This window comes from Orbicella faveolata, unplaced genomic scaffold (assembly GCF_042242905.1).
Source record: "Orbicella faveolata isolate gen_17 unplaced genomic scaffold, um_ofav_v1 contig_27, whole genome shotgun sequence".
Classification (NCBI taxonomy): Eukaryota; Metazoa; Cnidaria; class Anthozoa; order Scleractinia; family Merulinidae; genus Orbicella; species Orbicella faveolata.
Window position 1 is genome coordinate 7,460,920 of NW_028301555.1, and position 26,463 is coordinate 7,487,382.

At 39.2% G+C, this 26,463-nt stretch overlaps 6 protein-coding genes across 7 annotated transcripts in view; all 6 read right to left on the reverse strand.

Moving 5' to 3' along the window:
* The window catches only part of LOC110054651 (nephrocystin-3-like), a 31,051-nt gene extending 24,852 nt beyond the window's left edge, over positions 1-6,199 (reverse strand). The window contains exon 1 of one of the 2 annotated variants that reach the window (XM_089296655.1): positions 5,397-6,199. In XM_089296655.1, coding sequence (XP_089152781.1) covers positions 5,397-5,865 — 469 coding nt within the window. In that variant the 5' untranslated portion in view covers positions 5,866-6,199. Of the gene's footprint in view, positions 1-3,354; positions 3,708-5,396 lie in introns of those variants that run through there. The other variant, XM_089296656.1, reaches the window with a different exon arrangement.
* A 949-nt stretch (positions 6,200-7,148) lies between these two features.
* LOC110054807 (PRELI domain-containing protein 1, mitochondrial-like) lies at positions 7,149-11,802 on the reverse strand. The gene is made up of 6 exons (XM_020761167.2): positions 11,714-11,802; positions 11,542-11,631; positions 10,527-10,602; positions 9,955-10,109; positions 9,233-9,335; positions 7,149-8,810 (listed from the first exon to the last, which is right to left on the reverse strand). Exons 1-6 carry the CDS (start codon positions 11,761-11,763, stop codon positions 8,718-8,720), a joined length of 567 nt encoding a protein of 188 aa, XP_020616826.2. The 5' UTR covers positions 11,764-11,802; the 3' UTR covers positions 7,149-8,717.
* Positions 11,803-12,953: 1,151 nt separating this feature from the next.
* On the reverse strand, positions 12,954-16,965 carry LOC149107425 (uncharacterized). The gene is made up of 5 exons (XM_089296954.1): positions 16,661-16,965; positions 15,933-15,999; positions 15,034-15,305; positions 14,412-14,586; positions 12,954-13,759 (listed from the first exon to the last, which is right to left on the reverse strand). The coding sequence occupies exons 1-5, from the start codon at positions 16,787-16,789 to the stop codon at positions 13,536-13,538; spliced, it is 867 nt and encodes a 288-aa protein (XP_089153080.1). The 5' UTR covers positions 16,790-16,965; the 3' UTR covers positions 12,954-13,535.
* On the reverse strand, positions 16,809-20,538 carry LOC149107426 (uncharacterized). The gene is made up of 6 exons (XM_089297139.1): positions 20,230-20,538; positions 19,502-19,568; positions 18,603-18,874; positions 17,981-18,155; positions 17,298-17,392; positions 16,809-16,817 (listed from the first exon to the last, which is right to left on the reverse strand). The coding sequence occupies exons 1-6, from the start codon at positions 20,356-20,358 to the stop codon at positions 16,809-16,811; spliced, it is 747 nt and encodes a 248-aa protein (XP_089153265.1). The 5' UTR covers positions 20,359-20,538.
* A 260-nt stretch (positions 20,539-20,798) lies between these two features.
* Positions 20,799-24,611, reverse strand: LOC149107427 (receptor-type tyrosine-protein phosphatase F-like). The gene is made up of 7 exons (XM_089297235.1): positions 24,285-24,611; positions 23,799-24,098; positions 23,260-23,568; positions 22,473-22,763; positions 22,061-22,363; positions 21,124-21,599; positions 20,799-20,961 (listed from the first exon to the last, which is right to left on the reverse strand). Exons 1-7 carry the CDS (start codon positions 24,424-24,426, stop codon positions 20,863-20,865), a joined length of 1,920 nt encoding a protein of 639 aa, XP_089153361.1. The 5' UTR covers positions 24,427-24,611; the 3' UTR covers positions 20,799-20,862.
* Positions 24,612-24,897: 286 nt separating this feature from the next.
* On the reverse strand, positions 24,898-26,309 carry LOC149107428 (receptor-type tyrosine-protein phosphatase F-like). Its single transcript, XM_089297140.1, has 2 exons — positions 25,541-26,309; positions 24,898-25,217 (listed from the first exon to the last, which is right to left on the reverse strand). The coding sequence occupies exons 1-2, from the start codon at positions 25,707-25,709 to the stop codon at positions 24,898-24,900; spliced, it is 489 nt and encodes a 162-aa protein (XP_089153266.1). The 5' UTR covers positions 25,710-26,309.
* Between the last annotated feature and the right edge of the window lie 154 nt (positions 26,310-26,463).

Genomic DNA, 26,463 nt, shown 5'->3' on the forward strand with positions numbered 1-26,463 from the left:
GTCACTTAAAACTTTAAAGAGTTTCTTAATGGCTTGGTGCTGAGGTCCTATTAGGGGTTTTGGGATCTGTTTCTAATCATTTATTTTTTATTTTACAGATTTGCCATGAAGCAGGTGGGCACAAAAAAGAACACTAGGTCCCCCACTGGGTGAACCCACCACCTGACCATCCCCCTAAAAAATTGGTAACCCATTCCCTAGAACCCCAATAATAATGAAAACCAAAAGAGAAGAAATTTCTCAAACATAAAATAAAAATAAAAGTTAACAAGAACAACATGTAACAGTATTGGCACAATGGCACTTAGAGTAGACTAACTTATATAAACAAATGTCATCATGATTACCTAGGTAATTGATTATTTGGGATATTTACGTAAAAAATAAACTGAACACAGGATATTTGAGGGAAAAATTAATGGTATATCATATATTAAGATCAGAAAAAATAGGATAATAAGCAGAATAATTGTTAGTTTAATTTGCAACTGGAGATAATGAGAAACAGGATGTTACCTAGGCCAAAATTGAACGGGATGTGGGAGACTCAGACCCCACCCCTAATGGAGCCTTGGGGCTGGGTCAGCTTTAATTTGGCCACCCAACCTTTGCATAGTAAACTCTGAAATTTTTAAACTCTCTCTCACTTCCTTCATATTCTATTTGATCCACTACCACTTGGACTAACTTTTCTTGTTTCTGTTCCAAAATTTCCCTTTTGAGTAATTTTAAGGGGTTTCTAGTTTTCCTGACTTCCTCATGTGCTGTGAAGGATATACATAGAATGGATTTCTCTTTCTGATATGTATTTTTTTTCGGATATAAGGATTCCAAGCAAGATGTTTGTTAGAAGTTACATGTAAGAAAACTATAAGTAGTGGATTATCTTTTCCTTGCAATAAGTGTTTTCTCCAATCAAGAATACAAAATCAGGCTTATTGCTAAGTGCTGGCTGCCAGCGAAATTTGTCAGCTGAGAAAGAGGTGATCGCCAGCTGGATTTTGGCAGGCGATCACTCGGTAAAGGACAACGAACATTTGGTTTTTATGTTACTCACGTACAATCATTTGATATCTGGACCATATTGAACTATCTAAATGAAAAGTTTGGAATAAATTCCTGACTACCTTGAGTATCGGTGCCACTACAATGAGTAAAATACTTGAAATAAAATATTGTTTTGAGCACTGTTCAGTGTGTTCTCTTTCTGGTACTGCGTCCTCCATCTTGTAAACACAAAGTTTGGCAGCCCCGCATTCAAGGCGTTGTGAAAGATTGGGGAAAAAATTTTGCTCCAGGTCTCACAAAAAACGGTGACTGACTCAAAGAAAATCTTAACCGGGAGACTGTTTTCTTAGCTACAAACCTACGAAATAGTTATTAACAAAAATATTTATCAACCTCATACATTACTAAGCCACACCAAGACAAAGTCAGTTATTCCTGAATACATGTACCTACAGCGCATATCAGTACTTTTTAACCGCGTGGCCATGGTCCTAGCGCAGTTCACGGTTTACCTGTGGTTTATTTTTTTTTTTGTCGGTGACCAGACCCAAACTCCCTCTCGGCCAAATTCTGAGTCACTCAACGTGTGATGTTTATTTGCCAAAAGCTGTTAAAACATTAATACACCGACAATTTTATGGATATTGTTTTCTTCGTTGTGGGTAAAATATCTTTTCTTTTGGTTTTATTGAAGCGTTGGATTCAAAAGGGAATAATAAATACACCAAAAAAAGGCATTACGTCAGCCATGGAATGCCCTGATGTTGCAGCTTTCACTTTCGCTACGTGACAAATAAGATCGTGTTTACTTCGCAAGTTTATTTTGGCAGAAGCGACGGTCATTAATTTATTTGCAATTTTGCAAGTATTTCCTGTGGTTTTATGCAAATGAAGTAAATTCTTTGGCTGTTTCATCGCAGCGAGTTCATAGATCGGAAGGAAAATTAAATATTTGCAAGCCAGGCAAAGAACATGTCAGAACATGCAAGGATTACGTCATAGGTAGGGAAATAACCACTGTACTAGAGATAGCCGTGGATAACGGAGTTCTTGAATTATGTGACTCATGTGACTTCTCTGCTAGCCCTTTGCTCAAGGGAAAAAATAATTAAATTTAATCTTGACTTTTAAGAAAGAAAGCTGTTGTTAATAGCGTTCCTATCTTCATCCCCATACATATCCTGAAGAAAGTTCCAGATTAAGACTATTTCATCATTGGAGATTTCACAATGGCTACGACTGATGGTACAATAATACAGTTTGTGTTGATCAAGTGATGTGGTGTCTACAGTAATCAATGAATCATCAAGGATTGCTTTGGAATGTACACTGCATTGCAACTGTAGTGCTAAGAAAACAGTTAAATTTTAAAAGCGCGGTTACAAGATCTAACAGATCTTCTTGTTTTCTTTTCTTGTCGAAGAACCCCTTTAATATAACCACCTTGACTAATGTGACTTATGATGACCCTGACACCAACTGTCTGTAAATCTGGACAATCATTATTAAAGGATACACTATTCCCTCACCATTTTGTCAGAAACTTTTATTATGAAAGAAGGCTCCTGGCAGTTCACAGTTATACTATTGGATGGAGAACAGCACTGTGAGAGTCACGTGTCATTCCACAGGAACAGAACACAGTGTCTACCATCAGTATACACAACTAATTAGCAGGTCTCTCAATCCAGACACCTATACAACAACTACTAAATTACCTTTCTGGCCATCAGGATTGCTTCAAATTTAATTGGTTGTTATTCTCATTAAAGCAAATAGATGTACACAATGCTGCATCTGCATGGATGTTTTTTTTTGCCTTGAATCTTGTGCAGGACAGAATGGATATGCCAAAAGAGAGATCTGTTGCAATTTATATCAGCATTCGTATTTTACACAAAAACAGTCTGTCACATGGACTGTCATCTTTTCTTCAGGATGTTTGCATTTTAAGCCTTCAAAAGAAACAGCCTGTGCTTGTCCATGTAACTAACTGGCAAATCCTCAGATCAGTACAATAACGCTGACCGTAACCTTAAGGCAAACCATAACACTAAGCTTCAGGTCGAAGAGCCTAGACATTAGGCTTTCAAGCCTCCCACAACAAATTGCAACCCTAAATGAAACCATCACCTCAAACCTAACTCTAACACTTTGTATATATTATATAATGCCATTGACCACAGCAGGGATGACTACAGCTGTCAGTAATAAAACAAGCCATACATTTGTATTACCATTCAATTCCGGGGCTTTAACGCCTCCCCATGCTTTCACAGCCTCTGGATCTAAATGTACAACCCATATTTTATCGCTTTTCTTCTATAAATGAATGCAAACACATGCCTGATCGATCACTGCTTGTCTTGGATCTTGCTTTCTGTGGTTGTCAGCAGTGTCTTCAGTTTGTTTGTGCTTTCACACTCTTGTCTGTCCCCACTGGAAATCACAGATCTGAACACACTCCCCCCTGTCCCAATGTCCTGTATGAAGGAATTCCAAATTGCCATCTGCTGTATAGGTATAAATATTTTCTGAAATCACCCTTTTCTTGCACCACAAAAAAAATTCCACACACTGTTAAAGCGTATACCGTTGCCACGTAACTAGTATCAAGCAGTCAGTCTTAAAACCTTTACATGTGCAAAGAGAAATGAGACACCAGATTTGCATGGAGTTGGCATCCCAGACCAACACCCTTAATATTAATAAAATTAACCTAAGACAACATAACGCCCAGCTGGCATACTTGACTTCTTGACTTCAAGAACTCAAATCTAATGCACTGCCCATACCTTACAAAGCCACCGCATACCATGAAGGAATTTACTGCACTCAAATTCTAACACAAACCAGATACATTAACAACCAGTCATCACAGTTCCGAGAACAAATATCTGAGACGCAACGACTTCTACTAAAATTTACATCACTAATTTAATTTCTTTCACAAACAACACGAAAATACATGTAGACTCAAGCCAACTATTAATTATCAACACAGAGACAAGTGCAGCATTCCCGACGTTTACATTGCTATCTGTTAACTCCCAATTTATGGCATGAACCTCAACTACGAGCTTAAAATTGTCAGTCAATTTATGTGCCATGTTCTGAATCTGTTCAATACTTAATAATTTAACAGTTTTGGCGAGTCTGTATAAAAATTTCAGCCCTGATGTCAAGCTATGTACATAAACTTCCCAGACAAACTACCTCAACAGTGAACAGTGGATTGAGTCATAATCATAACAATGGGTTTTAAAAATATCAATGTGCTTGCAAGTAATTTATTGGAAAGAAAAGTGAGTCACAGATAAGTTTTCGAAGGATGTTTTGACAATTCAAGTCTTTGTAATTGCTGCTGTTTCAGGTGACTCAATTTGTCATCTGCAAACGTTCCAGATGTTAGGGACAAGTCAGTTTAAGATCACTGCAAAGGGGTTGTTGTAGAAATGGCTGGGACTTTAAGAGAAAGACCTTTTCAAATAGGACAGTAAGGCAGAAACAGATGGACGCAAAATGGCTTGGGGATTACCCATTGAGAACTTTCTGAGCTGAAAGTAAAAGACTGAAATTAGTATGCGATTCCACAAGAGCCAAAGAAGGTCAGTGAAGGTTGACGTTAAGCCTTTTATAACTTGGTCCGATAATGGATGTGCGGTTATATTTCTAAAACCTCTCCAAATTACCCTTCTCATGTTTTGGCAGGCGGTAAAGGAGGACCCTGTCTATAGATAGAAATTAGCTGTGTCACCTTTATCAGAATGCAGCCATTTCCATCTTGCATATAATGTTTTTGAGAAAAAAAATTAATAGCCTGTGTTCTCAAGTCGGATAAATTCAAACTTCAATACAACAATCCATTATTAACTAAGTTTACACAATGAAAAACAATGGCAATGGTAATATTAATACTACACCCGAGGTCCCACTTATTAAAAATATTTAAATATTGTTTCAATATGAGTAAGAGCCCCTGGCAATACAACAGTTATCAAATTACCACAGAATATAGAGGCGTATTAATCAAAGTTATCTTTTTCAAACAGTGTTACAAGAGTTGTTTTGACTAAGAGACAATAATAGAAGACGTACCGGTAAACAATGAAATCAACTTAAGCTTACGATTGTCAGAACTCCGTAAGCTAGTATCGTACCCCATTCCATACGCGAGGAAACAACGAGAGAAAACTCAATTATTATTAAATGGTAAATTATTTCCCGCAGTTAAGTACCCGAAGTGATTAGTGCCAATCCACCAATCTGAACTTTTGACCATGATTTTTACCTGAAATCTTTACGGTTCGCTTTTGTATCTCTATGTGTTAATGTGCTATATTCCTTATCGCAAAACTTACATTTATAAGCTTAATAAGTCTTATTACCTTTCTCGAAAGTAGCAGCCCTCTGCAATGCTTGTTCTTTCCCTTCCAAAGCCATAGCCCTTTCGTTCTTTAACTTCAGACAGGTGACTTGTAGAGCCTTGATTTCCCCGCGAAGACGTTGATTTTCACTGTGTAATTTCTCTTTGCGCACCTCAAGTTCGGCAATTTCTGTTAATCTGTTCTGACGATATTCTTCGAACTCTCTACGAACTTGATCTGCTTCGGTCTCTTGATCCGCAATGGAGAACACAGACCGAAGACTTATGCTATTGATAATTGGTTTACTCCTTGTACTTCTTCTACTTTTTTTCTTTCCAAACGAGGTGCTTGTAGCTCGTAACGAAGTACTTTTCCGACCAGGCGGGTATTCGATGGGAATTCTCTTCGTAACTCCCGACTCAACATCTTCTCCAAATTCGTCGTCGACTTCGACAACTTTCGCTGGGTTAACAGAGCCCGCGGACCCCATATCTTACCTCAACAGACTTCTGACTACTTTGCGTAAGTTATTTTCTTCTGGCTCAAGAAAATTCCATTCACCGTTAGGTTAAAGAGTTGCCCGCCGCCATGTTTTGGATGTCCGCCATCGTTTCTGTGTGGTCTGAGCATAGAATTTCAAAACAAGCCAGACTGTAAACGCTACGAATTCCTGTAGTCAACATCCGTTCAATAACATTTGCTCTGAGGGTATTATAGGTGATTTCCCGAGCCTTGCATTCCCTGACTACAACACGCATTCATTCCTTCGCCAAATACTTGACACTTTCTCGCGACCCGGTTTGTTTTGCCCCGTACTCAGCACGCTGGAACAAGTATTCAGCCAATCACAACACTGTAATATATCACAGTCGGCAAGGTTTACAAATGCCGACTTCCGGTTTTTGATTCTCCTTGTCATTCTTCCCATTGTTTTCGTTGGCAGTGACTGAACCTAAATATACCGTAATTTCCGGAATTTCAAAGCGGGGGATACTACATGAAATGCTCGACTCTTTGCCCAGGTTTGGTCACAGGAATCCTTAGATCACAGGATATGCATTTCTAAGTTATATGGATATCTGTATCAGTCAAACGTATTAGCAGTAACTTAGGAGAGAAGATAAAGGGGGCAAGGTGTAAGGGGGTGGGAAGTCTATGCAGGAGGTGAGAAGAACGGACAGGAAAGGGAATTCATTAGGTGGAGGGAAGGAAGGGGGCAGAAAGCAGAAAAAAGGTACAAGTGACATGTGGTTGAAAAAATCCTGACAAATATCTTTCTTTCAAGTTCACCACCACAAAACAAAACCAGCTAGGGTTGCTGGAATTTAATATTATTTTGGGGTGTATAAATTATTTTCATTTGGTAGTACATTAACCATCTTTTTCCTGCCAATTGTCTTGACAGAAATCAAGTAATGAGCTGTCAGTCGTTTTTTTGCAGGCATTAGTACTGGTCATGCCCTCACTTCCCAAGTAGAGAGTGTGAATACAGTGAAATCCCAGCTTCTGAAACTCTCGATTTTTCAAACCTTCCAATAACTTGAACCAAAAGTCAATTCCTTCCCCTCAATGGTACACAGTAATTTTACCCCCGATTTCTCGAATTACCCAATTTTTCAAACCAATTTCCATTTCCCTTGGAGGTTTGAAAAGTCGAGATTCCACTGGATGTTTACCCTATTATTACTCTACTTAACTTCTCCTTTTAAAAGGATTGTTGTTGTTGTTCTCAGCTAAAGAAGAGAACCCAATAAAAAAAAAAAAAACTTAAAATACATCTAGAACACCTTTATTTGACTTAGTTCATGTCAGCAAGCTTGGTCAATTTTATTTCAAAAATTTTACACTGTTACATCCATTACAGTGTTCTTAAGAAGGTTTTCAACAATAACGTCTGTTATTAATAATTATATTACAATAGTTTGAAAACCTTTGTAAAGAAATATTTACAAACACCTTTCACTCATCTTGTTTATTGCATGTCAATGTTAACCCTCTTCATTTTTTTATTCAAGTAGAAAAGATGTGAATGTTACAACAAGGTATAACTGTAACAAGGTAGTGAAGAGGGTTAAAAACATGCAAAATAAGTCACTTTTATATTCATCTGTTTCTTTGCAGTTGGTGCCAACTCCGATATTTGATGTGGTACTGCCTATTATGCTGTGAGTCTAACTTTTTAAGTCAGTGATTTAAACTATGCAATGGGCACATTTAAATGAAACCTATTTGAGCTGTACTTTCATGTCAGAATTAATAGAGGGGAATGGTTATGAAACTCTGCAAAGTTCTTTGTTGTATATGCTTTTGTTCAGTTTTTTGGTCTTGGCCATGCACAAAACACAATAGTTGCTTACTACTGACCAAGGAACCAACCAATAGAAATGTTTAGGTTACGTAACTCATGCATAGTGTATGAGCACAACACAAAAGATTGTGCATGGTTGTGGACCTTCCAACATAAATCTTGGCATCATTGTTTTCTCCTTTGATGTTTGCCAGACTTCATAACCATTCCCCTCTACGTGTAACTGCATGCTTTTGTTTCTTTAGTTTTTTAAAACTTTATCTGAACTTTTGCACTCTTGGAAGTTAAAGAAATCTTTGATCTATGATAATTTAGTTCAAAACTGATTGAAGGAACTGGCCTTAAAATCAGGCAAACTTCAACCATTTTGTTTTAAATATCTCTGGCCAGTGCCACTTATCAACCATTTTGAGATCTTTATTTTAATGTGGTCCAATAATTATTGCCTGGCCACTCAAAACCCAAGTTTGTCTGAGGCACAAAAATTGCAACAAATTGCCAGTCCTGATGCTGCTGACTGACAAAGAATTGTGGAAAACTGAAATTCTCCATAAAACCCAATAGGAAACAGAAATGTTAGTGGTAATCCACGGAAAGTACCACTGACAGTATATTAAGTGAGCCTACATTTTGTTTTTTTCAGCTGTATAATATTATTATATATTTTAGAAGATGGGCACTTTGTAGGGAAAAAATAATTTACCATATAAGATCTCCTTCTTTTGATGGTACAAGCATAAAATAGTGCAAGGATCAAACCCACATCTTTAACCTATCTGACAGGTTGAAACTACTCGTACGTACATGTATGTTGCGGTCACCTTCTTTTTAGGGCAACCACAGTTACATGTAACTTAGTTACAAAACAAGTTTGTTATTTCATGTAGCCATAAATCTTTGGTAGAAGGCAGAAGAATTTCAAGATAATCCATAACGCAAACTGATCGATTAATTTTTGCATAATGGCTTTCCACAGAATTTCTGTTTCCTTCCAAACAAGACAGCAGATCATGACAGCAGAATGACATCACATGTCAGCTCATATGCGGCACTGGAATAGGAAGTGTGCAAGGAGGCTTTTCCGGAATATACAGCTTCTCCATAACATAACTTAAACCTTTTATTGACTATTGATAAAAAAAAGAAAACATTTTTGTTAGAATCAAGCTCCTTCTTCCAAAGAAGTAACATTTCAGGCTACATTTATGTTGACATTTTATTTGATATCTACGAGAGGCATATGAAATGTTCATGGCTGCTTAAATAAGCAAAACAATAAGCATTACATTTGACCAGAAGTCAGCCATTCCACAGCAATAGCATTAGACATGAATTCAATAGTTATTGCAACAAAGGTTTTTCAAAAATGCAGAAACTCTAAAACAGGGTATGAAGAAAGACGGCAGACTACTGGAAAAGAATTCTGCGAGGGTCAGAAGCACAAACTGAAGAACTTCCTCCCAGCATTGGCAAGTTAGCAATAATGAAAACTTTAACTACAAAAATAAAATAATACCATTTAAAACAACAGTTACTGTAATAATCCTACCTTAGACACATTTGATTTGTATCTTTCTATACCAAATCTCTCTATTGCTCTTGCAAAACCAAACACACCAGATGAAACCCACGATTGTCTGTGGCATGTTGTCCTTAAGTTAAAAAAAAAAAAAATGTTACTAAAGATCTGAAGAAATGTCTTAAATTATCAATATGTTTTTTTATACACACTTTTAAACTCTAATGGGGTGGTGCCCTGACAGTGAAGAACAGGCTTAATTTTAGCTTGGAAAAAGGTATTTGCAAGCACTACAAACTCATTTAGTAAAACAAGATAGAAAAATAGAAATGATATCTTTAGCTTTCAACATTCAGATTCTAAATGTATTTTTGAAGTTGTACCAAATAAAACAAGGGTCAGCAAGTGTCCAAGATCATTAATCTGGTATATACAAAGTCATCGCCATGGCCAACATTGATAGCCTGTTTAGCTGGCAGTTTCTGCTTTGCTGCTTGTCCTGCGCAACAAAAAGCCCACTGAAACACTCAACCAAAACCACCAGCTATGCACACTATGGCCTCCAGCTCTATAATTGCCTGGACTCCAGTTAGTTCTTGATGCTTGCTTCAAGGTATTGTGTGTTTCCAAACTGACTCAGACGTTAATAATTATTCCGTGCATAGCAACGACACAGGTCTAAGAATAATTAGCACAACCATCCCTAAAATTTAAAGCCACTATTCAACAAAGGTTTTATAACTTATCCTTACCATTCCTTGTTAGTTGGATGAACTGAATAAACACATTTTTCCTCCACTACCATGAGTCGTGTAAAGGTGATATTTCTTGTGTATGTGGTAAGTGTCTTGGCTTCAGGATCCACTATAGATTCTTCCACAATACATGCTACTTTGGAACTGACAAACTGTGAAGAAAAAGGCAACAAAACAACTTTTACAAGTGAATATATGAAATCTTGATCATTCTGGCTTATACCGTATCTTCACCATATGTGGGTATATTCTTCACCATCTGTGGGTATACATGTACATGTATTACAAACTCACAAAGTGACCAGCTCCCAGTTGGCTTGAAAGCTCAGTTGGTAGACCACTGCACTGGTATCGCAGAGGTCACAGGTTTGAATCCCGTTAACGAATGATTTTTTTTTTTCAGGCTTTAATTTCACAACTGCTTAAGTTGTGTATATAACCGTGATGATCAATCATGCATTTGAAACAACTTTTGACGAATGTCATGTAATTCTGCCCACTGTTCTGTTGTTGAACACATATACTGTTCTCTATCAAGAATGGCAAAATGCCAGAAAAAGAGCTCTTACCCTTTCAGCCCATCTTGGTAGACTGTTTGTTTTTGTTGTAAGCTTTTTGGTAAAAAGTTTGTTTCCAACTAATGACCTGAAAAGAAATGATACCATTGATATAAAAAGAAATTGACATACCAGTAATGAGTTTAAATTATTTCCTGTTACACTATACATCAACAGTGCACACTTCATGTGAGTAAAATATTAATGATAAAAATAATAACAAAACAAATGTGTAGTATTTAGATTTAAAATGATGTGTTATGTAGCATGTAACAGAACATTTTATTTGTATTCTTGGCATTGGACTGGAAGTACCTTGCAACTGAAGCTAATGCCATAAGTCTTTTCAAATACAAATTCATGACCGCATTAATCTGTATGAATTCTAAGCCTCCAATTTGCAAGCAACGATTGCTCCAGTCCAATACCAAGAATACAAAATTGATCTACTGTGGAAGGACAGAATTATACTTAATAATTATACTTTTATTTTTTAATCATTTTAGACACCAGTGCTCAAGTAATTTTGCTGTGGTGAGAAACCATTGTCAAATATACTTAAAGTACCTGTTAACGTTTAGTGACGTCCTTCACAAACTTGTAAGTGAATATCACACAAAATATTAAATTACGGCCTAAACTTGTGTGTGTATGTAGAAAATATAAGCTTACAAGTTTATTGTAATCTTACCTGCACATACAAATATTTCGGGCTGTTATCATTAGTCACAGAAGCATTAAAAAGAAATGCATTGTGAAATGGTAAAAGCAGGGAAAATCACAATTTTCACAGTATTATGCTCGTGTTTTGAAGCTAATTAAAATTTGTAACGTCATCAATGCATGTACACTTCACTGCCTGCAGTACAATCTTGCAAATGCCGTGTTGTTTGTCACGATTTAGCTGACATTACTCAAAACGGCTCCAAGACGCAGCCAAAATACAAAATCAACATTCCAAACGGATCTGCAACCTTACTGGCGGAAAAATAACAGCAATGAAGCGAAAAATACGAGAAATATCTACCTGCTTATGATATCCTCCGAAAGCACGTGCCTGCTAAATGGGTTTGGATAACGTCTCCAAAGAGCGCTACTTACTTGATCCCAGTTGAATCTAAAGACACCACAATATATTTATAAGTTGCCTCATTCTACTTTCAAAGTCTTAGTCGAATCTAGCAGCGAAAATCACTTACTTGAGCATACAATTTGTACAGTAGAACTTCATCTTGGATGCAAAAATCATAAATATTACGAAGAAATGAAGAAATTGCAAGGTCACAGTTACAATAGTGTCCAGTTTCAAGGCGGTCAAAATTTAACGAAATAGAACCTGGTACGAGTAGGCGTTGCTGACGGCGTTGACAGGGAGCGACTCACGACTTATGTAATTACATGTTTTAATCTTCTTTCGAGCCTTTCCGATTGTTTGTCCTTCAGTAAAGTTTCAATTTAAGCCTTTTTACAGTTACAAATTACACAATTATTTCAAATTACAAACTCCTTTACGCGATTTCGAACCATAAGAATTGGACATTGATACGCAATGCGTGCATAGTCTCATAGCTAATTTATTTGTTTGGACGGAAGATTTCTAGCCTGCGAAAGGATCCGTTTTTTCCGTTCTTGTTTCATGCGCTGAGACAAAAAAACACGTGAAACACATGTGAAACAAGAGCCGAAAATACCAGATGCTCTCGCAGACTAGAAGATTTCCTTCAGGAGCGTAAATGAGTACGCGATACTGTGCAGAAAAATATTACCTCAGTTGGAAGTGGCTGTTCTTTAACGGGTTTGATAGGCATTCGATGCCTTTTAATTTTGTATTGAGCGCTAGGACGGTAGAACCTACAAGCCGTGAACTTCGATCAAGTAACGCTAAACTTCTGCTTCTCTACCGTTTGTCTTTGTCGCAAACACAGTTTACACTTGTGTAAGACCTTTCTCAAAAGAGCTAGACCCTTAAATTTGAACCAAACAGGGAGTCGACAAAGAAAGAGAAACGGACTAGTAGATTTGTATAACCATCCCGCAAGTTTTCATGAGAAGATCGTGTGATCGGCGAACCCCGGGGCCGCGCGCGCGCGAGCGCATACCTACGGTTTATTGGCCTTAATATACCAACCCTTTTGCCGTGGTACCCAATCTTACATTCAATTTGATTTCACATTTCTTCTGACGTTTGGTACGAGCATCCTACAGAAAGAGATCCGGCAACTTAACTGGTAAGTCTTGTTTCTTGCGTCGTCTGTTCTCGTGTGGACCTCTGCATTAAAAAGATTGCTTCTACGGTAAGGGTCTGAGGGCATGATGGTAAGGATCAGGGTTACCCAAGAACCCCTGTTACCTCTCTGCACGCTTGGACGTAGAGAGGCTCCTCCAGAGAGGCTCAACGAAGGTAAAGCGGTTTTTACAAAATACACAACACAAATAGAATTATGGTTTAAGAAATGTTTTTAATATCACAGTACGAGTTTAGGCTCTTGTATGACAAGTATGAGTGAGTCTTTCTCAGGAACAATGCTGCGGCAATTAAACTGAATCCACTGTATTTTACTGTTCCTGGCTGTATGCATGATATACGTATTCTGCATGTTCTTTTTAGGAGGTGAATAGAGGGGTCAGGTACTCGACGATATAATCTATGGGAGGGTTGGTATTTTGTGAGGTGAGTCATGCTGTTGAGTAATAACGGGACTGATTGAATCAAGTTAAGTTCAGCAATCTGATCTAACTTATAAATACCGACAGGATTTTTGTTCGCGGTTGCTCGCTAGCACTTCTTGTATTTGACAATTTTATATTAGTCAAATGGACATTTTAGATGCTTATTCACAATGTAAAGTATGGCTTCCTTCGTACCTCAGTCTATTTATCTTCGAGTCCCTCTATCCTTTCTTCCCCAGACCTTCACCCCCCACCCCACTCGCCTTTAGACTGTTCAGTGCTTTCTTCTCTCGATAGACAGACTTCAGCTTGTTGTTTTGCGAAAAAAAAGACAAATTGCGTTTGTACAACCTAACAGTCAACTTCTGTTAATACTGCTTCCATTGAAAGCCTTCCTGTCGAGTACTTCATTCCTTTAAGAGATGTCGACTTTAGTTTCTTGAGGAGACGAGACCTCTCTTTCGACTGTTTGGCTTTTAACTCCTCCGCTAACGTTTTTATTCTAGCTGTAAATTCTTCCATAGTCTTGTGCACCTCGTTTCTTGTGTTTTCCCTTAACAACTTTAAGCGGTCTCCTAATCGGAAAAAAACGATAAAAAGAGTCAGCGCAAGACAGCGACCTCCATATAATGCAGCCGGTCTAGTGTAGCCAATCGCCACATAACGCGCTTCTTTAGTGTTGTGTACAGGGCGAATTCAGTATGAGACAAACCAAGGCACTTTTTTACGTTTTTGTTGTTTCTCTTTTGAAGCGGAGAGAAAGTAAAACACTGCTAAATACCTTGAGGAATAGAACAGTAACTGTGGACATTGCCCCTTGCTACGTCCCCGGTTTAACGAAATTTTCCTTGAATTCGTATTGATTAAGCAATCCACCGTTGCGACTCGTCAAAGTTTTCAATTATTTTGGCACCATTTTGACAAATTGTTGAAAATTTCTGATTACTTCCGTTAGTATAATCGAGATTTTACACTTTTGGTAAAGGGAGTTGACAGATTGGAATGTCGAGATAATGACTGAAACAACAAACCAGTTGAAAACTAGAACCCAGTGCCGAGCAATCTAATATAATGATTGTGTAGGTTTTACATCTGATTGGCTAAAACTGAAAGAGTAGCTTCATCCTGATTAGCTAATACAAAATCGCACGAGTTTTCTTACCAATTATGGAGCTTGGCAAATACAAGACTAGAACAAGTGTTTTCAAGCTTTTTGGTTTTACTTACTTTCTGTTTCCACCCTTCGCCGTATTTTTAATCGTTTCGTTAACTCCCACACCGCTCCTGCAGTGAGAAACACTATCAGCAAACCAGACGACAGAAGAACGCTTGTTTCAAACATTGTACTTTCGCTGTCAAACAATCCAGCTGATCTCTCCACAGCAAGAGGTATTCTAGACTCCTAAGTACGAAAAGCGATCAATAAGTATATAGTGAAGGATAAAATTCTTCAAATGTTTTTTGCATCATTATCATAACTCCTTAAGCAAGCTGAGCTACAAGCGATCTTCTCGGCAAATCCCTTTTCAATAAGCCATAAAATTTTTGCGAGTGACCTTGTGCTTCTGCATCATTTGTTGCGAAACGGGTCTTCGGGCGAAACAATTCATGACCATTCATGTGAAAATGTGTTCCGGCTACAAGCTCATTTTCATGCAAATGAAACATAAGACTCGTTTTGAAACAGAGACACAAGATAACTCCCAAAACTTGAAACTATTATACACAGTGCCGTTAGTACAGGGACAAATATTGCCAAGCTGTGGCTTTCCTTGTGTCTGAATTACCTAACTACGCTTAAATAATATGAACGCAACACTATCACAATTTAATTATATTTTTTACTCACCTCCACAAATTCAACCTGTTCCTGTATAGTCTGAAATATTTTCTCCTTGTTACTTTGCACGTATCTTCGGAAGCACTGCCTCAGTTTTCTCGCTTCACCTCCTAACACCACTCCATAAGCCGTAGAATAGTCGTAGATCTTCATGAGCCGAAGAGAAGGATTTTCAAATAAATCTTTCCTGCTTCCTAACACGTAAGTATCTATCAATGCTCCGCTCACTTCCCCGTTCACTAAAGCCGCGGAGATTTCATCATAACTTGTGTACGATCCGCCTGAAAGTAAAAGAACAAAAAAAGATTAAAAATTCTGGCCGTTTGAGCGCTCGTTGTTAAATAACGTTCAATACCTTTATTTGATTGTTCGTTTGTTCATTTTGGTTATGACAAGTTAAAAACGATCCATCTTGAAAGCCTCCAATCCTACAACCTCGTTCCCAGGGTCTCTCATCTTACCGCCCCCTGGGAACGAGGTTGCCAATCCTAAAAGTCAGGAAAAGTAATAACTACTTATTAACAGAGAGTGAGATCTTCACGGGTCGCTGTTCTCCTGGAATTAAATTGTAGCTCGTCAGGCTATTAGAATCCATTCTCAGAGTGTTCCTCGTCACTCGCCGTTTTCAGCCACTACAATTTTTAGGGGAAAAAAGCAATAACTCTTCTATAATTACCTTTTGCTTTGTTTTTGCACGCCCCTAATCGAATAATGCCCTAGAATAAGCCAATCAGAGGGCGCGTTATAACACAGCTACAAACGCAAGCCATGTAATAATTAAATGTGAAGTACAACACCGTCCTTCAACTCAAATTTAAGAAGTTGAAAACAAGCAAATTAACGCTCTCCAGTTACTTGAAGACTTTCAAGTACTGGAAATAATTAACCTATCAGGAATTTAAACTTACCAGGATTAAGTTGAGCGTTCCGTCTCAGTCCAAAGCGATATTCAAACGAATCCTGAATAGCAGCAATCTGTAAAGAGAAACAGTGAGTTACATTGCCATAACCCTACAAATCAGGAGATAAGATTGCATTTTACACTATAGCTAATGACTAAAATATTGAACTCATGCAGTTACTAGCAAATATACAATTCTTTGATTGTATTATATATCGATCGTTTTGAAGCATCTTTCATACACGCGCTCCAATTTTAACACTATGAGTTAAAGAAAAATGTTATCCTTGTTTGCCCATGCGACTCTCATTTCACCTTCACCTGTTCCCTGGCGCCAAGTTGGCGCATAGGGCCTCAATTACACCAGCTTATGTTTGAGAACAGAATGGTTAAATCATGTCATCCAGTACGTTGATCTGCACCTTTTAAATACCTTTGATTCGTTTTTATTAATCTGCATATTTTTTTTCCTTCGGCTAGGGGTATTGTTTGTGTTATTTAGCTATTGTTTCGTTTGGCCATAGCAATCTCGTCCCCAGACCTCTCATGTCGCTCTCCAGGCTCGCTGCCTTTAGCTTTCATATTTGTAAACAGCATCGAGAAGAGCCAAACGGACAAAGTTGGCAAGAAAATCTAAGACAGTAGCTTCAAAAAACGTCTAGAACCTCTGATTTCCATTTGTGACGAATGACGCAATGATTGCCTTTATAAGTAGAATTTGAACAACTGTGTTACCTTGTTACCGTACAGCTTGAAATCCACATCAAGAGACTGGGAAACGAGAGACATTGTTACTGCGGCAACAAACAAACCCTGAGTAACCAGGCCTGACAGCATCCAGACAACCGTCAATACACGAGCCATGGGAGATGTGGCGAACTTATCACCATACCTGCAGAGAGATTAACGTTACAACAACCCATAACCTGAACAGTTCCTCTTAGTCTAGATATAAACTCTACTTGCCACTTCACCTTCTCCTTCGGTTGATGAAACAAAATAAATCTTGTGAATACAGTACTGTTTATAGCCTGTAAGTTGTAGTAAAGAAGGCAAAAGAAGACAAAAGAAGACAAACATTTTATTGCAATTTTCTAGTAAAACTCTTTAATTCTATTGTTTTAAAGGTCACTTGAGTGGATTGGTCCTTTCAGCTTATTATTAAAGACGTCCTGTTTCCTCTCGAGTTTAAATAAATCGGCAATTTTTAGTTTCATCGGATTTCTGTTGTTTATGATGATTTCGTTGTCCGTATCATGGTCATACGAACCATACTCGATATATTACACCAATTTGCAGGATTAATATTTTAAAGAACAAATTACTTAACAGTTTTTGCAGCCCATAATTTTGCCAAAGATGGATGACTTACCCAACTGTTGTCATGGTGACAAACGCCCACCAGAATCCTTCTCCAGGCCCCCGCGTTATAGAACGTGGAAACTGGCTTTGATTGTCCCCACACTCCTGAAAAAGACAAGTTATAGGTGACACTATACTGAACTGGTTGTTCGACCATTTCAAAGTCCCTCTCGCGCGCCATTGTAACTAAACTTACTAAGCGGGTCCTCTAAGGGTTCCTGCGAAATTCCAGAATCACATATCTGCTGTAGGACAGATGTAACTTACCAAAATCCACATAACAAATCCCGCTAGCAAGGACATCACAAACACCAGCAACACTGCCGAAAACTGGGGCACTGCCGTTGCGACTCGTCAAAGTTTTCAATTATTTTGGCACCATTTTGACAAATTGTTGAAAATTTCTGATTACTTCCGTTAGTATAATCGAGATTTTACACTTTTGGTAAAGGGAGTTGACAGATTGGAATGTCGAGATAATGACTGAAACAACAAACCAGTTGAAAACTAGAACCCAGTGCCGAGCAATCTAATATAATGATTGTGTAGGTTTTACATCTGATTGGCTAAAACTGAAAGAGTAGCTTCATCCTGATTAGCTAATACAAAATCGCACGAGTTTTCTTACCAATTATGGAGCTTGGCAAATACAAGACTAGAACAAGTGTTTTCAAGCTTTTTGGTTTTACTTACTTTCTGTTTCCACCCTTCGCCGTATTTTTAATCGTTTCGTTAACTCCCACACCGCTCCTGCAGTGAGAAACACTATCAGCAAACCAGACGACAGAAGAACGCTTGTTTCAAACATTGTACTTTCGCTGTCAAACAATCCAGCTGATCTCTCCACAGCAAGAGGTATTCTAGACTCCTAAGTACGAAAAGCGATCAATAAGTATATAGTGAAGGATAAAATTCTTCAAATGTTTTTTGCATCATTATCATAACTCCTTAAGCAAGCTGAGCTACAAGCGATCTTCTCGGCAAATCCCTTTTCAATAAGCCATAAAATTTTTGCGAGTGACCTTGTGCTTCTGCATCATTTGTTGCGAAACGGGTCTTCGGGCGAAACAATTCATGACCATTCATGTGAAAATGTGTTCCGGCTACAAGCTCATTTTCATGCAAATGAAACATAAGACTCGTTTTGAAACAGAGACACAAGATAACTCCCAAAACTTGAAACTATTATACACAGTGCCGTTAGTACAGGGACAAATATTGCCAAGCTGTGGCTTTCCTTGTGTCTGAATTACCTAACTACGCTTAAATAATATGAACGCAACACTATCACAATTTAATTATATTTTTTACTCACCTCCACAAATTCAACCTGTTCCTGTATAGTCTGAAATATTTTCTCCTTGTTACTTTGCACGTATCTTCGGAAGCACTGCCTCAGTTTTCTCGCTTCACCTCCTAACACCACTCCATAAGCCGTAGAATAGTCGTAGATCTTCATGAGCCGAAGAGAAGGATTTTCAAATAAATCTTTCCTGCTTCCTAACACGTAAGTATCTATCAATGCTCCGCTCACTTCCCCGTTCACTAAAGCCGCGGAGATTTCATCATAACTTGTGTACGATCCGCCTGAAAGTAAAAGAACAAAAAAAGATTAAAAATTCTGGCCGTTTGAGCGCTCGTTGTTAAATAACGTTCAATACCTTTATTTGATTGTTCGTTTGTTCATTTTGGTTATGACAAGTTAAAAACGATCCATCTTGAAAGCCTCCAATCCTACAACCTCGTTCCCAGGGTCTCTCATCTTACCGCCCCCTGGGAACGAGGTTGCCAATCCTAAAAGTCAGGAAAAGTAATAACTACTTATTAACAGAGAGTGAGATCTTCACGGGTCGCTGTTCTCCTGGAATTAAATTGTAGCTCGTCAGGCTATTAGAATCCATTCTCAGAGTGTTCCTCGTCACTCGCCGTTTTCAGCCACTACAATTTTTAGGGGAAAAAAGCAATAACTCTTCTATAATTACCTTTTGCTTTGTTTTTGCACGCCCCTAATCGAATAATGCCCTAGAATAAGCCAATCAGAGGGCGCGTTATAACACAGCTACAAACGCAAGCCATGTAATAATTAAATGTGAAGTACAACACCGTCCTTCAACTCAAATTTAAGAAGTTGAAAACAAGCAAATTAACGCTCTCCAGTTACTTGAAGACTTTCAAGTACTGGAAATAATTAACCTATCAGGAATTTAAACTTACCAGGATTAAGTTGAGCGTTCCGTCTCAGTCCAAAGCGATATTCAAACGAATCCTGAATAGCAGCAATCTGTAAAGAGAAACAGTGAGTTACATTGCCATAACCCTACAAATCAGGAGATAAGATTGCATTTTACACTATAGCTAATGACTAAAATATTGAACTCATGCAGTTACTAGCAAATATACAATTCTTTGATTGTATTATATATCGATCGTTTTGAAGCATCTTTCATACACGCGCTCCAATTTTAACACTATGAGTTAAAGAAAAATGTTATCCTTGTTTGCCCATGCGACTCTCATTTCACCTTCACCTGTTCCCTGGCGCCAAGTTGGCGCATAGGGCCTCAATTACACCAGCTTATGTTTGAGAACAGAATGGTTAAATCATGTCATCCAGTACGTTGATCTGCACCTTTTAAATACCTTTGATTCGTTTTTATTAATCTGCATATTTTTTTTCCTTCGGCTAGGGGTATTGTTTGTGTTATTTAGCTATTGTTTCGTTTGGCCATAGCAATCTCGTCCCCAGACCTCTCATGTCGCTCTCCAGGCTCGCTGCCTTTAGCTTTCATATTTGTAAACAGCATCGAGAAGAGCCAAACGGACAAAGTTGGCAAGAAAATCTAAGACAGTAGCTTCAAAAAACGTCTAGAACCTCTGATTTCCATTTGTGACGAATGACGCAATGATTGCCTTTATAAGTAGAATTTGAACAACTGTGTTACCTTGTTACCGTACAGCTTGAAATCCACATCAAGAGACTGGGAAACGAGAGACATTGTTACTGCGGCAACAAACAAACCCTGAGTAACCAGGCCTGACAGCATCCAGACAACCGTCAATACACGAGCCATGGGAGATGTGGCGAACTTATCACCATACCTGCAGAGAGATTAACGTTACAACAACCCATAACCTGAACAGTTCCTCTTAGTCTAGATATAAACTCTACTTGCCACTTCACCTTCTCCTTCGGTTGATGAAACAAAATAAATCTTGTGAATACAGTACTGTTTATAGCCTGTAAGTTGTAGTAAAGAAGGCAAAAGAAGACAAAAGAAGACAAACATTTTATTGCAATTTTCTAGTAAAACTCTTTAATTCTATTGTTTTAAAGGTCACTTGAGTGGATTGGTCCTTTCAGCTTATTATTAAAGACGTCCTGTTTCCTCTCGAGTTTAAATAAATCGGCAATTTTTAGTTTCATCGGATTTCTGTTGTTTATGATGATTTCGTTGTCCGTATCATGGTCATACGAACCATACTCGATATATTACACCAATTTGCAGGATTAATATTTTAAAGAACAAATTACTTAACAGTTTTTGCAGCCCATAATTTTGCCAAAGATGGATGACTTACCCAACTGTTGTCATGGTGACAAACGCCCACCAGAATCCTTCTCCAGGCCCCCGCGTTATAGAACGTGGAAACTGGCTTTGATTGTCCCCACACTCCTGAAAAAGACAAGTTATAGGTGACACTATACTGAACTGGTTGTTCGACCATTTCAAAGTCCCTCTCGCGCGCCATTGTAACTAAACTTACTAAGCGGGTCCTCTAAGGGTTCCTGCGAAATTCCAGAATCACATATCTGCTGTAGGACAGATGTAACTTACCAAAATCCACATAACAAATCCCGCTAGCAAGGACATCACAAACACCAGCAACACTGCCGGCCAGCAGCTTAGCAAGGAGTTACTTAGAGCATCCGACGGTGAAGTCCCCACGCCAGTGTTCACAACGTAAGCTACACCTGGTGTCTGGACCATCGGCCAGTAACCAAGATCTATACCATATTTCTCTTGTTCACTGAAACCAGGCACAGGAAAACTGAACTGGGTCTGATGTGAAATTTCCCCCCTCAGAGCTGAGTCAGTAGGTTTCTCTGAAACTTCTCCGTTGCCATCGAGACTGAAATCGACCAGTGACTGCCCATGACTCGTGCAAGTTTGACAACACGTGACAGCCATGTCTTGTATGATACCAGGTAGGATTCCACCGGGGTGGGGTGCGTCCGTGCTAGTTATATTGCTTACGTATGGTGCTAAGCGGCGCCAGTTTGTTTTAAGGTGTTTGTCACAACGACAAGTTTCTTTGAAATAAAACCAAAAAAGAAATATGAGTTAGAAAGTAATCGAAAATAAACAGGATCCGCTAAAAATGGTATGAGAATATAAAGAGCCTGGAAGTGTCTTTTAGGAAAACCTCGTAAAAGATCTCTCCTGAAGGTTCCGGTGGTGTTGTCATAGAGCAAGATGCGGTAAAAGTGCTCCGAAACTGAAGTATCATGCCATATCATATTTTTGTCTGCGGGAACGCTTATCTTTTGAGTGGAGAAAAACAACTGGAGCTGAAAAGTGCGAAAAGATCACATTTCTAATTCACAATAAACAAAATTTCTTTCAGCTGCGATACAGGCTATAATTAAAAGGTTAATGGCAAGTACTGGGGGAGACCGAGGAGAATTGTGTACGAAGGACTCAAATGGCATTTGTGACACAGCTTTAAGTAAGAAAGCTCTGCCCAATAAATAAAAATAAAAATTCTGCTGACCTGCATAAGTGAAGCTAGCGGGCCCATCACCTTTGATGGTGAAAGCAGACACCCACACGCTGTAGGTACCATACATAACCAGATTTTCTAGTAAAACCTGATTGGTTACTGGACTCATCACCCGCTCCTCCTCAGAATAGCCCGTAACACTCTCTTCTCCAATCGCTGTAAGGCGATAACGGACTCGGTACCCAGCCAGAATACCATACTCATTGGAAGGCGGTAGCGACTGCCATTTGATAACGACTGAATGAGTGGTGCCCCAGTTTTCGGCTGTTAGTCCAGGCGGCCCCTCATTAGGAACTGGGTGAGAAATAAAGAAAGCCATCTTATTCAAAATGTTTCCCTTAGTAAGACTCAAGACCACATTACTAGATTATGGCTAAAAATTCTATTACGTCATCCACCTCACCTCCCATGTCGGTTGCACTCTTCAAATAATGAGCTGGTCCATTCCCTTTTATGGTGTGAGCTTGAACGTACACGTCATAGAAGGTAAACTTTGTGAGCGACGTCAACGTGACGTATAAAGCGTCACGTGAGGTGTTTATCCAACGTGAAGTAGAGTTACTGGAGTTATAAGTGATCCTGTAACCTGTTATAATGCCACCACGATAACCGAGTGGTACTGGGCGCCAGCGTATTGTGATCCCGGTCATGCCCAGTGTTGTGGCGGTTATACCAGACGGAGGGAGATCTGGAGCTGAAAATCACAACAGTTTCAAAACATTAGTCAGTTATATTAGTCAATAGTAGCAGTGATACAAACTGTGCGTGGAAGGCGCTTCGGTTTAATGGTTTCCAGTTTTACGCTGTGAACTCCTGATCGAGCGGTCCAGGTTCGACCCATGACCTCGGTCATTCTGTTACGTTCTTGGGCATATCATTTGACTCTTACAACTATTACCCCTGTCCAGTCGGTATAACAGTTTACCTGCAAGCTATCAGGGCAATCTGATAAGACTCTAGGAGTAACCTACGATGAATCTAGCAGCAGCCCATCTTGCCAGGGGGATTTCACAATGTCTCTAGCTGCTTTCTGTTACAGAAATCAGGGCAGAAACCAACGGTGTGGCTGGGTGTGGCTTGAATGCAGGCAAGCAATGCGTGTTTACGTCAACAATTTTGTTATTTGCAATTACCTCACCCCAATTGCATTGTATTTCTAACGTGTAATTCTGCACAACCTAACAACTTACTTCCCTCGTCAGTGGAAACAGTAATTGTTGCACTTTTCGGTCCATCCCATCTCGTTCGCACAGTCACGTGTATGTCGTAATTTGTGAACTTGTACAGATTTATCAGCTGCACATGCGCGGTAAGGACATCCACAGTGACATTCATTAACATTGACGGCCGATGAGTGTCACGTGGAACGTAGTAGATACTGTATCCACGATGAATGCCCCGGATGTTTACGTCGTCAGGGGAAACTGGTTGCCAGGTAACATGAATAGAGGTGGAGCTTGTGTTGTGTCCAGTTACGTTACTTGGAGCAACAAGAGGGGCTGAAAAAAACCACAACGGTACGAACTTAACGTTTAATAACAAAGCTTAATGAAGCCTTTCTCGTCCACCACCTTGTAGGCCTCGCCGGCTAAAAGGCAAGATGGGCCTTGGAACCAAGAATGAGTTTGTACCGCAAAGATCTTCTTAAGAACAGGTAGTCATTTGAATGGCGATACAAACGTTAAAAAAAATAACTCTGTCGTTCACAAAACAATGTTATTCAACATACCATCTTCCTCAGTGTTTGCGAGAAGACTGGCACTGTAAGGCCCATTCCCCCTGGACGTGAAAGCGCTTACTTTCACCGAGTAGTTGGTCCATGCCTCTAGGCCCTGGAACTGGTAATATGTCTGCCTGGAATTTTGAAAAGTCACGTTTCTTAAAGATTCGCCCCAGGCATCGGACAACAAGATGTGGTAACCAAGAATTACACCATTTTGGTTCTCTTGAAGTACTGGATTCCAGAGAACATCTAGAACCGTGCTGTTGTCACTACGTACAGTGATGCCAGTTGGCGGGCTGTCTGGAACTAATTATAAAATAAAAAAATATAAGAAAGTACTAGATAAGGTTGAAAACATTTTTCTGATTTGTACGTGAAAGTAACAAGGATGGCTAAGATTGGGGAAGATTGAGACGGGTTACGAAGAACGAACTTGAAAAATTTAGGCGAAATTTTTCAAGATGCTCTCAAGAACCTGAGCTCAGCACTTACTATCCTCGTCAGTCCAGCACGTGATTTCTGATTGGTTCCCGTCACCTTTACTGGTAAATCCGCTGACCATTATCCTGTACTCAGAAAACTTATCCAACTCCACTATGTCAACTGACAAAGAACTGGCGTTAGCGGTCATCATGGTAACACTTCTCTTTTCTCTACCAATTCTGTGAGACTCCACGTGATAACCCAAGAGCACACCATGAATGTGGTCAGCGGGTATAGGTTGCCAAATAACCCTGATAATGGTAGAGCTTACGTTGAAAGCGCTCAGATCCGTAGGAGGGAAGCTGGGAACTATAAAATGTCGAAGAGGTGAATTATTTTTGGTCAGCAACAACGCTTAGAATTGTCTAAATTTCCCGACAAAATTGAACGGTCAATTAAATATAACAGGAGACATGATTATCAATTAAAAAAACACAAGACGATAAACCAGCTAAGCAGCTCGTTAATTTATCTTGTAGTCGATATATAAGAATTTAAGCCCATCGACTGTTACCCATTTATGCCAGAAATAAATGACAATCAAGTTATGTTTGCATGAAATAATCACGAAATTGTGAAGATTTTCTTTTTAATTTTGCATTTTTACTCTGGAAAAGAAGTATTACAAACTACCAGCCTCACCGTCTTCGTCAGTAGAAACATTCAGAGCCGTAGAGCTGGGACCCGCTGCTCTTGTAACCGCTTTTACCCAGACAGAATAAACTGTAAATTTCTTTAAAGCGGAAATCACCACAGATAACGACGTATTTCCAACAACGATTTCCATCGAAGGCGAATGTTTGGCAGAGACCTCGCGATAGAACACTCGATAACTTTGGAGTATCCCATTGACCAAGTGTCTTGGAGGAGGAAACCACGTGACGTTAACGGAAGTGGAACTAAGGTTGTATGCTGTGACGTTTTCAGGTGGAACGCTGGGAGCTGGGAAAGAAAAGTAAGAAGTAAGTTCGCATAGGTGGTTGTACGTGCTTGCGCCAGTTTCTGCGTGGCCGTTTTAGACTCTCCAAACAAACAGCTCAAGCAGGCTATGGCTAAAACACTACTGAATAATAACGAAAGGACAACGGCGAAGCTGCCCAGTGTTAAGAAGACTAAGTGTTAAGCTGGGTAGGACCTGATAATCATTATCAGAGGTCAGTCAAAAATCTTGAGTTGTGACTCTGGCCGGTGTTTATTAAAATTTTTCTGTCCTACTTAGACTAAAGGAAACTGCACAGGTCCGACTGACACTGTATTTTACTCACCTCCTAGTGGCGTTGAACACAACATTTCTTCACTCCAAAGAATCTCATTATCAAACGCAAGCAAACCCAGTTTAATGCTGTAAGCTGTCATTCCACGAAGATTGACAAGATCCACCCGTGAGGCGTTTCGCTGCAATTTCACGCTCCAGGTCGGACCCCCGCTGACCATCTCATAGGCCACGGTGTAAGCAGTGACAAGACTGCCTCTCACGGGGACCCACTGAATAGATATGCTTGAGAAGGTTTTGTCAACTACACTTACATTGCTAACAACTGAACAATAAAGAACACCACATTATTATTTGACTGAGACCGTTACTTCAGTGTGATTCGCTGAAAGCGGGGAAATTTATTACTATTTCAGTTTTTATTCCATACTGAAAACGTAGTCTACAGTGACAAGTTTAGTTAATTTCGTACCCAGATCTCGCTCTTTTTCCGCTTGACTGCGGGAGATCTGGGTTCGATATTAGAGTGTAGTGTCCCCACATGGTTGTAAAAGGTTTTTCCCGCCTGCTGAATCCTGATTGGTCAATTCAAATTTCCGGCGCGCCAGCCGTATGCAAGGGGAGTTTGCGGTCAAATGTTAGACATTTCTCAAGCAGGGACTGTGCATCAAGAGAAAAGCAAGTTACTTTGATTCTACATTGTGTCTGGGTACCAACAAAATATTATGAAAAACTGCCGAAGGTAAAAGATCACATCTATGAAGAGTGGAAGAAATCTTAAGCTTTAAGCAATACGTTTTACGTTGATTTCAATTGATTACAGGGAAAAAAAGAAATATGCAATAGGCCATATTTGTATTCTTAATATTGGAGTGGAACTGGCTTGCAATGGTTGCTGATGCGGGGGATACCATTCAAAAGAGACTGTTCACATTAGCCTCAGTTGTAAGCTAGTTCCAGTCCTTTACTGAGAAT

Bases quoted from the DNA above. Each gene is read 5' to 3' on its own strand.
- LOC110054807 (XM_020761167.2), bottom strand. From the start codon at position 11,763: ATGATTTTTGCATCCAAGATGAAGTTCTACTGTACAAATTGTATGCTC. The intron at 10,603-11,541 runs GTAGATATTTCT...ATTTCTTTTCAG, and splicing joins TCGGAGGATATCATAAGCAG to GTCATTAGTTGGAAACAAAC. The intron at 10,110-10,526 runs GTAAGAGCTCTT...TTTTCTTCACAG, and splicing joins TACCAAGATGGGCTGAAAGG to TTTGTCAGTTCCAAAGTAGC.
- LOC149107425 (XM_089296954.1), bottom strand. From the start codon at position 16,789: ATGGCTCGTGTATTGACGGTTGTCTGGATGCTGTCAGGCCTGGTTACT. The intron at 15,306-15,932 runs GTAAGTTTAAAT...TTTTACTTTCAG, and splicing joins GAACGCTCAACTTAATCCTG to GCGGATCGTACACAAGTTAT. The intron at 13,760-14,411 runs GTAAGTAAAACC...TTTTCCGATTAG, and splicing joins GCGAAGGGTGGAAACAGAAA to GAGACCGCTTAAAGTTGTTA.
- LOC149107426 (XM_089297139.1), bottom strand. From the start codon at position 20,358: ATGGCTCGTGTATTGACGGTTGTCTGGATGCTGTCAGGCCTGGTTACT. The intron at 19,569-20,229 runs GTAACACAGTTG...TTCTCTTTACAG, and splicing joins TCAAGCTGTACGGTAACAAG to ATTGCTGCTATTCAGGATTC. The intron at 17,393-17,980 runs GTAAGTAAAACC...TGTCTTTTTCAG, and splicing joins GCGAAGGGTGGAAACAGAAA to GAGTGTGGGGACAATCAAAG.
- LOC149107427 (XM_089297235.1), bottom strand. From the start codon at position 24,426: ATGATGACCGCTAACGCCAGTTCTTTGTCAGTTGACATAGTGGAGTTG. The intron at 22,364-22,472 runs GTGAGGTGGATG...TTTCTCACCCAG, and splicing joins GAGTGCAACCGACATGGGAG to TTCCTAATGAGGGGCCGCCT. The intron at 21,600-22,060 runs GTCAGCAGAATT...TTTATTTCAAAG, and splicing joins CGCTAGCTTCACTTATGCAG to AAACTTGTCGTTGTGACAAA.
- LOC149107428 (XM_089297140.1), bottom strand. From the start codon at position 25,709: ATGGTCAGCGGGGGTCCGACCTGGAGCGTGAAATTGCAGCGAAACGCC. The intron at 25,218-25,540 runs GTGAGTAAAATA...TTTCTTTCCCAG, and splicing joins GTGTTCAACGCCACTAGGAG to CTCCCAGCGTTCCACCTGAA.